Raw genomic sequence first — 13,151 nt, forward strand, 5'->3', positions numbered from 1 at the left:
ATTTTAAAAGCCTATCCAATACCTGAACCTTGCTAGCTTCTGAGGATATAACTATTATTATGAATATTTGAGACTATCTGTATGTTTTATAAACAAAGATATAATCCCTTCCATAGAGATTACGGTCTAACAAAGGTGTTAGGATAAATGCAGTAATATGTATAAAGTGCTTATCCCATTGCCTGGTATTGTGTGGATACATAAAACATATTAAGCACTTTCTTCCTTACCTTTTCCCTGCCTGATCTCACTGCTGTAAGATGTATCATAACTATGATTCTGGCAAATAAATCTCAGAAGCATCGTGTCACTGAAGAATTAGTATAGAAAATAGCAGCATGACAAATTACATGTTGCTGAGGAAGTGAGATTATGTAATAGACTGAGTTTCCTGGTCAATCTTGCTAGAACTGTGCCTTTCAGCAAAATGAAGTTGGTGATTTTGTTCCCAAGATCAGCAATTTTCATCATGGATGTTACCCGGTCATAGAAAAATTGGCAGCATTTACTCAACAGATGTCAGAGTCTTTCTTGAAGGAAGGGCCTCATAGCTGACAAGCTGATACCAGTGCTACCAATCATCAGGGGAAAGCTGGTGATGACATGATTAATAAAAAGTATTTTGATCATTTTTCAGGTTTACCAAATGGTTGCAATTATTTTCTGTTGCTCCCTCTACTACCACTGATAGAAAATGTGCACCCTTCATTTCATATGTAGATAGTTTTATGCTACTTTATGAGGAACATCAGTAACAGTTTGTGAACTCAAGAACCAAGGGTGAAACAACTTGTATGTTCGTATCTTGCCAACAGAATGGAAGGGACCAGAGAGGGCAGTTAGTGTGTGGGGACATTTGAGGCAAAAATATCCTAGAGTTGTAGCTTTTTCCGGGACTTGACTTGGCTAAATCTCAGAATATCATCTAACCATCCCAAAGTCTGCCTGGAAGTTGAGATTCTGATCACTTCTTTGCTGGATGTTGTGAAGAAATATGTTTATGAAATACCGTGTATCCCTTGAATGAACTATAAGAATGACAGGATCAAGACTTACTGACATTTTGAAATAGTTTATTGGCATTACTGTGGCCTTGTGTCTACCAAACATGATAATTATAGTCCAGAGGAAAATACAAAATACAACATCTTTCTCTTCATCTTTCCACTCAAATAGACTTCTGTATTCAGTGACAGGACTTCTTTATTATTTTTTTCAAAATACTTAAAAAAATTCAATTGAAAGATAATTGCTTTACAGTGTCGTATTGGTTGTAAAGTGTGAATTGGCCATAATTATATGTGTGTATATATATATGTGCATCTCCTCCCTCTTTAGCTGCCCTCCCTCTCGCATGCCACCCCTCTGGGTTGTCACAGAGCACCAGGCTGGGCCCCCTGTGCTGTGCAGCAGCTCCCCACTAGCCATCCGGTTTACACGTGGCAGTGTACACACGTCAGCGCTGCTCTCTCAGTTTGTCCCACCTCCTTCTTCCCCTGCGTGTCCGTAGGTCCTTTCTCTACATCTGCATCTCTATCCCTGCCCTGCAAATAGGTTCATCAGTACCATTTTTATAGACTGACAGGAGTACTGTAATCTCTGTTCATGAAAACACATCGAGAGGAACATCTGTCACAGGTTTTATTTAATACAGATTTTGCTAATTGTTACCAGAATAGTGGTGGTGATTGATTTTGTCCCCAGTGACTCCTGAGTAGCTCCTACTCAGCGCACAACTCTCAAAACAGTCTTCTGATACCCACATTTTCCTCTGTGTCCCCTTTACTCTGAATTGACAGTTTGTAGACACAGGGCAATACATCTTTCCAACACATAGGTGGTGCAGAGCAAGTCAGGTTCTTCTTAGGTCTCAGCTGCTCCCTGTTAAGCAGAGCTTAGCAAACAGTAATTGAATAAGAAGGCAAAGCACTCAGAGGAGCAGGAAACAAGTACAATTTTATGAAAAGGATTATGCAGCACAACAAGGTCAAACCCTGCCACGGTTTGTTTTCCTCTCCCTTGTATTCCTCTTCGATCAGCAGAAGAGGCTGTTATCAGTTGTTGGCATTATGACTGGGCGCATCCGTCCAGGGTCAAACATGCTGCAGTCTGCAAAGCCAGCAGCAGATTGCAGTGCTCTGCAGTCCAGCCAGACCAGCAGAACTTGTGTAGTCCTGTGCCCTGTTATAAACTAGAATACCAAACTGGGGATGTTGCCTTAATGGGGCATTTGAGGGCAAAAGAAATGAAAGCTTTTCCTGTTTCAGAACAAACTGTCCTTCCATAAGTGCTGCCTTAGGAACATAGACCTGTGTTTTGTTTTTTAATGGAAGTATAGTTTATTTACAATATTGTATTAGTTTCAGGTGTACTGTGATTCAGTTATACATACGTATTCTCTTTCAGATTCTTTTCCATTTTAGGTTATTACAAGATATTAAATAGAGTTCCCTGTGGTATATAGTAAGTCCTTGTTGTTTATCTATTTTATATATACACAGTAGTGTGTATTTGTTAATACATAGACCTGTTTGGAGCAAGGCAAAGCCAAAGCTGGTCCTCACAGCACCATTAAATTCTGTTTTCCATGATATTTAATCTGTGCATGGACCCTGATGAACTAGTTTAATTTTCTTCTGAAGTGCTGTATGTGTGGATATTATCTTAGAGTTGCATATGAAATGGCAACTTCAATATTTTCAATAGATGCATGGAGATATTTAAGAACCAACTTACTGATGAACATCATCACTAGGAGAACATTGTTTTGCCATATTAACGGAAACTCCCTTTGTGATTTTGCAGCCACGACAGCCCAACCCTGACTGGCGGTACTCTGCCTCCCTGAGAGCGGGAATGCACAGGTATGTCTTTCCCTCCTCCTTTTGTCAGAAGTTACTGTAACTGTGATTCAGATAAACTGTTGTCTTCATAGGCCAGAAGCAGCTGTCAAAACTGAGATGTCTAAATACTTTGCCAGGGGAATGAACTTATTTTTGTCTCCGTATTTGGAAGTGGTCATTGCCAAATGCTTATCAAGTGCTGCCAAATAAGAGTGCCCTGTAAAGTCACAGACAGGCAGCTGTGTACTTTCTCTCATGACAGTTTCTATAAGGAAGTAGTTTCAACTTCTTTTATCCTTTTTCCATCTATACTTTCTGACACTGCTGTAAAATGATAACTAGTACTGATGCTTTGGGACTTGAGTATATCATATAGTATATGCTCGTGTTGTCCACCTTGGTTTTCCATCACACATTGACTGTTATATCCTGTTAGCCACATAATTGTTATTTTTGTCCATGTTCACCCCTATTAGCATCTCCTTATCTTTTCCATCTTGTTGCTGTCTTATTGCCTGCCCTCAGTGGCATGGACTCCTCAGAGGATGAGCCACGTGAAGGGCCTTTATTGAATATCTGGAGACTAAATCAAGCTTATTTTTAAATTAACCTAGAGTAATAGCATTACTCTAAGACTCAGATTAAATATAATTTTGCCTTCTCTACTTTGTCTCTTTGACAGTAATTGATTAACTACGATTATTCCCAGACCTGATCTAGTATTCATGCTACAGGGCCAAATAAAAGATTCATTATTTGTAAGTGTCTTTGGGAAACCAGATGGAGAGTGCCAAGCAACTAATATTCACTACCACCAGAATAATTTAGTTTTAAAGAGGAAATAAACTCCAGAGTTAAGCCCCTCAAAATATCTGGGCACCTTTTGAGTAGATCTTTAACCAAACCTTGATCAGTTTCTAAAGAGAGAGTTTACAAAGTATGTGTTGAGTTAATGAAAAATTGGTTTTAACCCATGAAAAATGTATTAAATTCAAATAAGTCAGTATATTCCCAACCATTTTATTTCACATTGAGCAGAAATCATTATATTAGGTGCTCTTTCTGAACAAGAAGTGATCAGTTGAAGACTGAAGATCAGTAGTTGGCTTGGTGAGACACTGCACTAGAATCTGGTCATAATTTTAGGCCAGAAACACTCAGGCAGATGCCAGCATACTAGGTTTCAGAAATATTCTTTCTACTTGTTAGAAGCTATCTTCTGCTTTTTCCTGCATCTAAGCTATTGTGGTAGACTATATGATAGGAAAAAATATGGTTTATGTTACCAACTCTTTATCTCCCAGTTGAATTAGTATTTTATTTGAAAAGTACCAAAGCTATAAGATTCACCTTTAAAACTATATTAAAATAAAATGCTAAAACATATCACTTCCTTATTCCATTTTCAAATGAAAAAAAAAAGCCATATGTGCTTCTATTCAGGTTTCAACTAAGATGTCATAAGATTCAAGTAGGATAAGAAAGGAAATAAAAATTAAAACTAAAAGTTATTTATTCCTCACAGTGTAGTACATGGAACATATGTTAAGTTGTGAAATTAAGTAATACTCATCTTTTTCATGCATGTGCTTGGCTTCCTTACCTTTCTAGCCTCAGATACTGTATACCTGTCCTTTGAAAATTCTGCTTGAGCTGAGCTGGTTCCCAGGGTAGTTATATCTTCAGAGAGAATCTAATTGAATCTGTATAATTTGTTGGTAGGCTCCAGCAACCCATCAGCAGTACCTGAAGGATATTAATATTTGGAAAAAAGGGAAGATTCTAGGATATAGATGAAGGGAAGAATAGCAATAGAACAGAGCTTATTGAGTGAATTTCCACTAGATACGTTGTTTGAAGTCAAAGGGTAAGAGGATATTGGGGATTCCCTGGTGGTCCCGTGGTTAGGACTCTGATCTTTCACTGCCAAGGGCGCATGAATCCCTGGTCAGAGAACTAAGATCCCACAGGCCACATGATATGGCCAAAAAAAAAAAAAAGGAAAAGAATGTTGAATTTAGAGACCTTCCTGCATAATATTTCAAGTTTGCCTGCTCTGTTGAGTCACATGACCCCTTCAGGCAGTTGTCCTCTAAGTTTTACTTCAATAACTTAATTTCCAAGGTGAATCAATGTCTAGTTTCACAGACTTCTCTTATTTTGCTAAAGGTTTTCTTGGGTGATATTTATTCTTAGGGTTCCGTTCGTTCCTTTCTTCATCCAAAACATATTTGAGAGTTTCATATGTGCTTACATTCAGTTCAGTTCAGTTCAGTCGCTCAGTCGTGTCTGACTCTTTGTGACCCCATGAGTCGCAGCATGCCAGGCCTCCCTGTCCATCACCAACTCCCGGAGTTCACTCAGACTCACGTCCATCGAGTCAGTGATGCCATCCAGCCATCTCATCCTGGGTCGTCCCCTTGTCCTCCTGCCCTCAATCCCTCCCAGCATCAGAGTCTTTTCCAGTGACTCAACTCTTCGCATGAGGTGGCCAAAGTCCTGGAGTTTCAGCTTTAGCATCATTCCTTCCAAAGAAATCCCAGGGCTGATCTCCTTCAGAATGGACTGGTTGGATCTCCTTGCAGTCCAAGGGACTCTCAAGAGTCTTCTCACATACATAAATGAATATGATGTTCTCTGTGCCCATGAACAGTTTACATTCTATTTCTGCTTACCGCTAAGGATCTCCCAGTTCATGTCTCACTCCTTTGCAGTATTTTGTGCGGAGTTAATCTCTTCTGAATTGGGGTCCATGAGTGGTGATGATAAACTTTCTCTAGTCACAGAATATGTAGGGTGGGTTTTCTTTGAGGAAAAAATAAAGAGTGATGAAACAGAAAATAAAGTTAGGGAATAATTGGGCAAAACTGGAATAATACTGTAGTTACCAGCAAATAATGTTTGTGCTTTCCTCTGCCCTACAGAAAACCCAGAAGTCAGAGAACCAGCAAAAGAAACTTGGGGCTTTTGAAAATAAGCTCTCTTCATCTGCTTCAGCATTAAGATGATAAAATGGCATTTTTTTAGCCCTATGATGGGCTTCCTGTTAGATTTAATGAACACCACACGGCATTAATGAAAACCAAAATTGCTGTAAAGATAAAACACATTTATCTCCTGCATGGTGTAGCAGGCAGTAAGTCAGCAATGCTTTTGCATTTTATGCAAGGTGACTGCTCAATGGTAATTGCTTCAGTTTAAGCACGAGTAGAAATTGTTAGCTGCAGTCCTGCCTCCAGAGATGTAAGCACTTTCTGAGGGTGGAAGGAGAGCTGGAAAGACATTTATGGTCTAACTTTTATTTGGGTCTATGTGTTTACTCAGCTCTGTGCACCTGGAGGAGGCTGGCATTCTACGGGCTGGTCCAGGGGGACCCGAGCAGCAGTGGCCAACAGTATCCAGTGCGACACCAGGTAAAGACCCAGGGTCTCTTCCTTCTTGTTTGAGTTCTGGAAAGTCATCAGATGACCTGTTTTTGTAAGACCAGAAATATCAGTGGCTCTTTTAATTCTTTCTTTTCCTTACATGTGTGACTTCCTCATGTACATGAGTATACATAAGTATTTTGATTTTCTTCTTAATGTACCTCAGTGGTTGGAAACAGGTAACATAAGGGCGTGTGTGCGCATAAACTTCTTTTCCATAATAACCAGGTACATGTCAAATACTTAGTCTATCTGAGCTACACAGACAAGATCTGGTGGCCTCATGCACAGAGATGACACTGTTAGCAAAGATCTTTTGGTTAAAGATGTTGGAAATCCACTCCAAATAGTAAACAAAAGGGAGACTGATGAAATGGAGCTTCTCGTGGAAGTAGAAAACTTGTTGGAACCAAGGCACCACTCTGTCTGACCTCAAGTCACAGTCAGGCCTCCTTCTTTCCTGACATCTGCATCTTTCAGTAGACTGGCTTTTATTGCCTTGACATGCACGTTGCCAAACATGACCAGTCTTGCAGTTTCTTAGTGCAGAGGACCAGTGGGAACTGATTCCTAATCCAAACTTTCAGGAAAGAGAATCTGCCAGGTGACACAAGAACCCAGTGGCTGGGTGAGCATTAAGAAATTTCCCAAATTCACATTTCCTTATTTTCCTTATCTTGCCCAGTCACTAAAGCAGTGTCATATAACGTTAATATGGCTTTGGAGACCCATCCTGGTGGCAATTTTCAGAAAGGAACAAATATAGAGGTTATAAATGTTGTCTAGCATAATCCTCTATAAATAGAACATCATTGTGGTGATAATAGTTACTAATTTTTGAGACACACTGTATCCAGACACTGTGCCGTGCATGATCTCATTTACTCCCTGAGACAGTCTTACATGGGATTTATTACCTCTGTTGTACATAAGAGGAACTAGAGACACAGAGAGGTTAAGAAACATACCCAAGTTCACATAGTTTATGGTAGAGGTAGGATTCAAACCTAAGTGTGTCTAACTTCAAATCCAAGTATATCTAGTTCTTCTATTCATAGCATGGCTGGCTTGCAAGAATCCACCCAAATTCGAACATATATATATATATATATATATATATATATATGTATATTCACATACATAACAGATTATATAAGTGTATGTGTAAAAAGTTCTTTCCAAAAATAATCTGGTGCCTTTCAAATGATTAGGCTGTGCAAGTAACATGTGCAGCTAAGGGCCCATTTTTGCTGGCAGCTCTGAAGAGTTTTCGTTGATTCTAATCAGCCAGCATTTGCTATTTATGAATGTTGTATAATTCAACTAAAAGTCACATTTGTCAAAAAAAAAAAAACAAATGCCTAAGTTAAAGCAATTCATTAGAGAGCTAATATTCCAGATGGCAAGGGGGAGAACGTAAAATAGTTCATTGACAAATTTGCAACCCCAGTGCCAGTGGTGGCATAACGTGGTGGAGGAGGAAGTGGTTTTAGACTACCAAGCGTTGCAGGATGAGAGGCATCTGAGAGGTGAGAACTGCTCAATCAAAGCAGTGCCATGAAATCACCCCTACCATCCTGCCTCCATTTCAGGGTTTTTCTTGTTCTCATAGAGACTTTGCAGGTCAGGCTGGTGAGTCCAGAACTAGCTTTGAATACATTCTCCCTTTCATTGATGGTGCTAGTTGGTGTATATTCCTAGGCAAGTGGGAAATAGGAACTGTTTATAGATTATTTTATCTGCATCTGGCCCAGGACTCTCCTTCAAATTCAAAACAATGTTAAGAACCCATCTTTAAAAAAAAATTATTGAAGTATAGTTGTTTTACAATGTTGTTTCTGCCGTACAGCAAAGTGATTCAGTTATACATATACATATGTTCTTTTTTATAGTCTTTTCCATTATGGTTTATCACAGGACATTGAATATAGCTCCCTGTGCTATACTGTAGGACCTTGTTGTTTATCCATTCTCCATGTAACAGTATGCATCTGTTAACCCCACACTCCCAAGCCATTCCTCCTCTAGCCCTGTTTCCCCTTGGCAACCCCAGGTCTGTTCTTTTTGTGTGTGAATCTGTTTCTGCTTTGTAGGTAAGTTCATTTGTGTCATATTTTAGAGTTCACATATTAGTGAGATCATATGGTATTTGTCTTTCCCTTTCTGACTTCCTTCACTTAGTATGATAATCTCATGGTCCAACCATGCTGCTGCAAATGGCATTCTTTCATTCATTTTTATGGCTGAGTAGTACTCTATTGTTGGAGAAGGAAATGGCAACCCACTCCAGTACTCTTGCCTGGAAAATTCCATGGATCAAGGAGCCTGGTAGGCTACAGTCCATGGGGTCACAAAGAGTCGGACACGATTGAGCGACTTCACTTTCACTTTCAGTACTCTGTTGTATGTATATACCACATCTTGATCCATTCATCTGTTGATGGACATTTAGGTTGCCTCCATGTCTTGACTATTGTAAACCATGCTGCTGTGAACACAAGGGTGCATGTATCTTTCTGAATTATAGTTTTATCTGGGTGTATGCCGAGGAGTGGGATTGATGGATCATATGGCAACTCTATTTTAAGTTTTTCAGGAACTGCCTTACTGCACCAATTTACATTCCCACCAGCAGTGTAGGAGGAAGGAACCCATCTTCTTGACAGAAGATAGAGAAGGAGTCGCCATGGCTCCCTGTCCCTGCTGTCCTGACTCCTCTTGGATAATCCCTTCTGTTCAGGCCTATCCCTGGCTGCTGACTCATGAGTCAGTTTTCATGGACTGAGCTGGACAGAGCTTCCATCTTCCATGGGTGACCTCCCCGTACTTTTCAGCATACCTCTGCACCAGTGATGGGACATTAGAGAGATGCTCCTCTGTGTTCTGCTGTGTTCTTTGGGTATTTTAGAGTTTTAGGACTCAAAATATGTTTTGCACTATTTGGAGGGAACACAGGATAAAGATTTAAGATTATAGTTTAAAGTCAGATGTGAATTGAATTCCAATTCCAAACTTACTTGTTGGGTGAGCACAAACAAATTGATTAAATACATGTTTTCTTTGTTACCCTATCTGTAAATTGGGTATAATAATACCAATTTTATCCAGTTGCCATGATAACTGAAGAAGAAAGAGCTGTATATAGCGCTTAACATATAGTATTAATAAATGTCTAATCTTTTCACTCCTTTTTTTCCTGGCCTGCTTTTGTTTCCTGCAGTCTTTGTTGTGGCCTTAGATAGTAGCATGGTGGGCAGCGTTCAGTAGTTCTCACTTCTGAGCCCAGATACAGAGCCTCTGAAGTAGTCTGGATCATCCTGGTAGCTGTACAGTCTGTTACACCTCGCTCCCACCCCAGCCACCTTCCTGGAGAATTCATCGACATGCCCCAAAACACTTGGTTGTTTTCATTCCTAGGTAGAGCTTGCCTTTCACGGATTCTGCTGCCCTTAGTGCTTCATGATGATGGTGTCATTGCTTCCAAAAGGCTTCCACCTGGTGCCCAAGTCCCCGCACACTTGCTCTCTCCATCTGAGAGCTTCTCTGGAAATAGCACCGTCTCGCACCAACCCCGGCAACAGCCGTGGGAATAGAGAGAGGCCTGCTGTGACCCAGTCCTCCTTGGCATGTGTTCTTTGTAGTTGTTTTTCCTCCACTGATGAATCCTTTGGCCTTGTCATCAAACTGTTCATTTATTGTCACAGTCCCCAGAAGCTGAGGCTAAAATGCCATGCTCTAAAGGGGTCAGTGGGGACATCACCAGGTGATGTTTCTCGCAGGATGAATAAGCCAGGCATTAAACCCGCTAATCCCAATTCCTGGCCCCTTTCTCCAGCCTCAGCTCTGTGTGAGCAGATTTGGACCACAGGCTTCTTATTTCCTTAGCAGCTCAGAGAGACTGAGGAGGGAAAGAAAAGGAGCTGAGGTGGGGAGTGCACAGCTCACAATTCCTCTTCAGATGGAGGAGTGTGTTGTGGGGAGGGGCATTAAAGGGCCAGCCATTCATGCTTACAACTCTTTTAATGTTCTTAGTGTGCAATCTCTGGAGAGGTTTTAATGAGTGCCCTCTTGCACAGTTCCTAGAGGGAATCCCAAGAGATTATGAAAAGACTGTCTGTACCTTCCAGAGAGCCAGTCTGGCTTCAGGGTCCCTGGCTGCTTTGCCCTCACACTGGTTCTTCCGGGCTCCTCTTTCCACATTTCATGGGATCTCAGGACTTACTCAAGGCAACAGTACATTGTTTTTGGAGTGGGAGATGTTCACTGTTTTCAAAAAGAGCTCAGGGAATTCCAAAAGGCACAGCACTGCCAAAGATAACATTATAGCTTTTCAAGCAAACCACCCCCCCCCACCCCTGGGGCTGAACAGTGAAAGGTTAATTAGGTAGGTGAGGCAACTCAGGCCTTGAGGCTTCTTTAGACAAGCTTAGTTCAGAGTGACTGCACAGGACTTCTCCAAGGATGGTTCCCAGAGCCACACTGATAACACCCATCAAATCCGAAAATCTTGTGCAGAGGCCCAGCCGTCTGTGTTTTAAGGGGCCCTCTAAGTGACCCTGATGAACCCTCCAAGGTTGAGGACTGGTCGAGAGTTGAGGGTATATTCCTGAGGTTGTCTCATACCTTTGGAGGCTCAGAAACCATGCAATGAAGGCCTCTGTTTATGCGCCTGTTTATGATTCTTACTAGAAACAGGAAGCCTTCCCCATATCAAAGAGCCAATAACTAAGAGCTCAGGCTCTGGGTCAGATTAACCTTATTTGAAATCTCACTCTTCCACTCAGAGGTTGTATGTTCCTAGGACCATTATTTCTGAGTCCCAGTTTCTTTCTTTTTGAAATAGAGATAATAGTGTCTACCTTATAGGGTTGATGCATGAATTAAATGAGACAGTACACACATCTGCAGAGCCTGGAGAGCAATGTTTAGTAAACGATGGTTATTTTTAGGAATTTTCAAGGTATGAGTCTACCTTTCAACGTCAGAATTTAGGTCTGAGTTGTTCTGAGTAGTCTCTGTGGGAATGCTTTATTATAGAGCAGACTTTTTAAAAAGCACCATTTTGTGCCCTTGGGGGATTGTTTTTGCCCTGGTTTGCTGCATTTCTTACTCTGTGGAAAATGGACAGTTAACGTGCCCTAGTTTTATGGGGAGATTCATGCTCTTATTTGTTTTAGGGATTCCCACCTCCCTGACAAAGGCAACTCCCCACGGAAGGTCTCCACAGAGACTTCATCTTTGATTCTTCCCCAGAAAGAAGTCATGATCCTTAAATTTGGGGGAATCCATTTAGGAGCACTGCCAACATGAATTTTTCCACTTCATGAGTGGTTGTAGCCTCAGGCCTTGTCCGAGAATTTTAAAAAGCATGCTGTTCCACTAACCTGCTCACCCTCAACTTCTGCTGTTGTCATGGCAACAATAGTCCTGGGAGATGTGTGCATATCTTTATCAGGGAGAAAAAAAAATGAGATCAGCGATCTATGTGGGTGGGGCAGCTCCCTCCCATCAGTATCCTCCACTCTCACCTTGCATCTCACAGCCCAGGAATGCCGGATTGCCTTAGGGTCTCTAGTAGCCAAGAAAAACAAGCCCTTGTGTAAGATACACTTTTACTCTCTTGGTGCTGTGGAGCTCATCAGGTCTGCTGGAGTTCTCTGTGTAGCTTATCTTGTGTGTTCTGACCTGGCCTGGAGGGGTGGAGCAAGGTGTTGTGAGAAAGGGAATTAGAATCCTCTACCCAGGAGACGCCAGAAGTTTGTCTTTGCTAGCTCCATCTGTCTGGACTTTCTTCAACTCCTTCTTAAAGAGCACTTGGCACCACACTTGGCACCTTCTACTTTTAATGGTCCTGTAAATGAAAAACTAGAAGGAAGACTTCCTGCTTTTTCTGAAAAGTTTCTGTTGAATAGATTCTGAGATAGTTCTTTCTCTCCACTTTGTATTCCCCACACCGCTCTCATTTTTCCTACATCCATTCTTCCAGGCTCAGTAGGCAGTGTACAGTCAGGGTTGGGGCCGTGATACATAGTACAAGAATTTCTCCCATGCCAGAGGCCCACAACAGATCCTGTGCCTCCTGAAAATGGAATCCCTTGTGCACTGAGGACTTCCCTGGTGGCTCAGACAGTAAAGCCTCTGTCTACAATGTGAGAGACCTGGGTTTGATCCCTGGGTTGGGAAGATTCCTGGAGAAGGAAATGGCAACCCACTCCAGTACTCTTGCCTTGAAAACCCCATGGACAGAGGAGCTTGGTGCAGGCTACTATCCATGGGGTCGCAAAAGAGTCGGGCACAACTGAGCAACTTCACTTTCTTGTGCACTGAGATGTGTGTTCCTGAGCATATATTTTGGAAAGGGAGAGTGTGGTGAGGAGGGAGGAGCAGCAGGCCTGTTGCCTTAGGCCACAGTTTCCTTCAGCCCCACAGATGCAGAGAAGCAGCTAATGGAGGGCCAGGAAATGGAGACTCATTACAGTTACCTTAGTTATCATCGATCCTTCTAACGAGCCTCAGGAGGAATGCAGTCTGGTCCCTGCAAACTTCATCGTAAGAAACAATTTTTGCATATGTCTTTAGGAAATAATACACTTCATTCTTCTTTTATTTGAGTGTTGCATGGAACAGGAGAGTTTCTGAGTAACCTTCCTGTCTAGCTTTCTCTATACACTGTCCTTGGTGGCTGAACTTTTAAGTCCCTTTTCGAAAGGAAAATTCAAGTTTCTACTGTGGAGATGTCAAAAGACCACAAGGAAGGGGGGTGTCACCAACTCTGCTGCCTGTCTTGGCTCAAAGATGACAGGCCACCTGTGTGTTTGAGAGCTTTGTGGGGAAGCAGAAGTGTTGGGTGAGAGTCCACACTTCATTCTGTGGGACACATTTC

General features: G+C 41.6%; 1 protein-coding gene across 5 annotated transcripts in view; it reads left to right on the forward strand.

Annotated features, from left to right (window-relative positions):
- LOC138440397 (protocadherin alpha-C2) overlaps positions 1–13,151 on the forward strand; it is a 145,767-nt gene that overhangs the window by 107,051 nt on the left and 25,565 nt on the right. For all 5 annotated transcript variants that reach the window (XM_069589854.1, XM_069589855.1, XM_069589857.1 and 2 more), the window contains exons 2-3: positions 2,806–2,864; positions 6,168–6,256. In XM_069589854.1, the coding sequence (XP_069445955.1) occupies positions 2,806–2,864; positions 6,168–6,256 (148 nt within the window). The remainder of the gene's footprint in view (positions 1–2,805; positions 2,865–6,167; positions 6,257–13,151) is intronic.

This window comes from Ovis canadensis, chromosome 5, assembly GCF_042477335.2.
Source record: "Ovis canadensis isolate MfBH-ARS-UI-01 breed Bighorn chromosome 5, ARS-UI_OviCan_v2, whole genome shotgun sequence".
Lineage (NCBI taxonomy): Eukaryota > Metazoa > Chordata > Mammalia > Artiodactyla > Bovidae > Ovis > Ovis canadensis.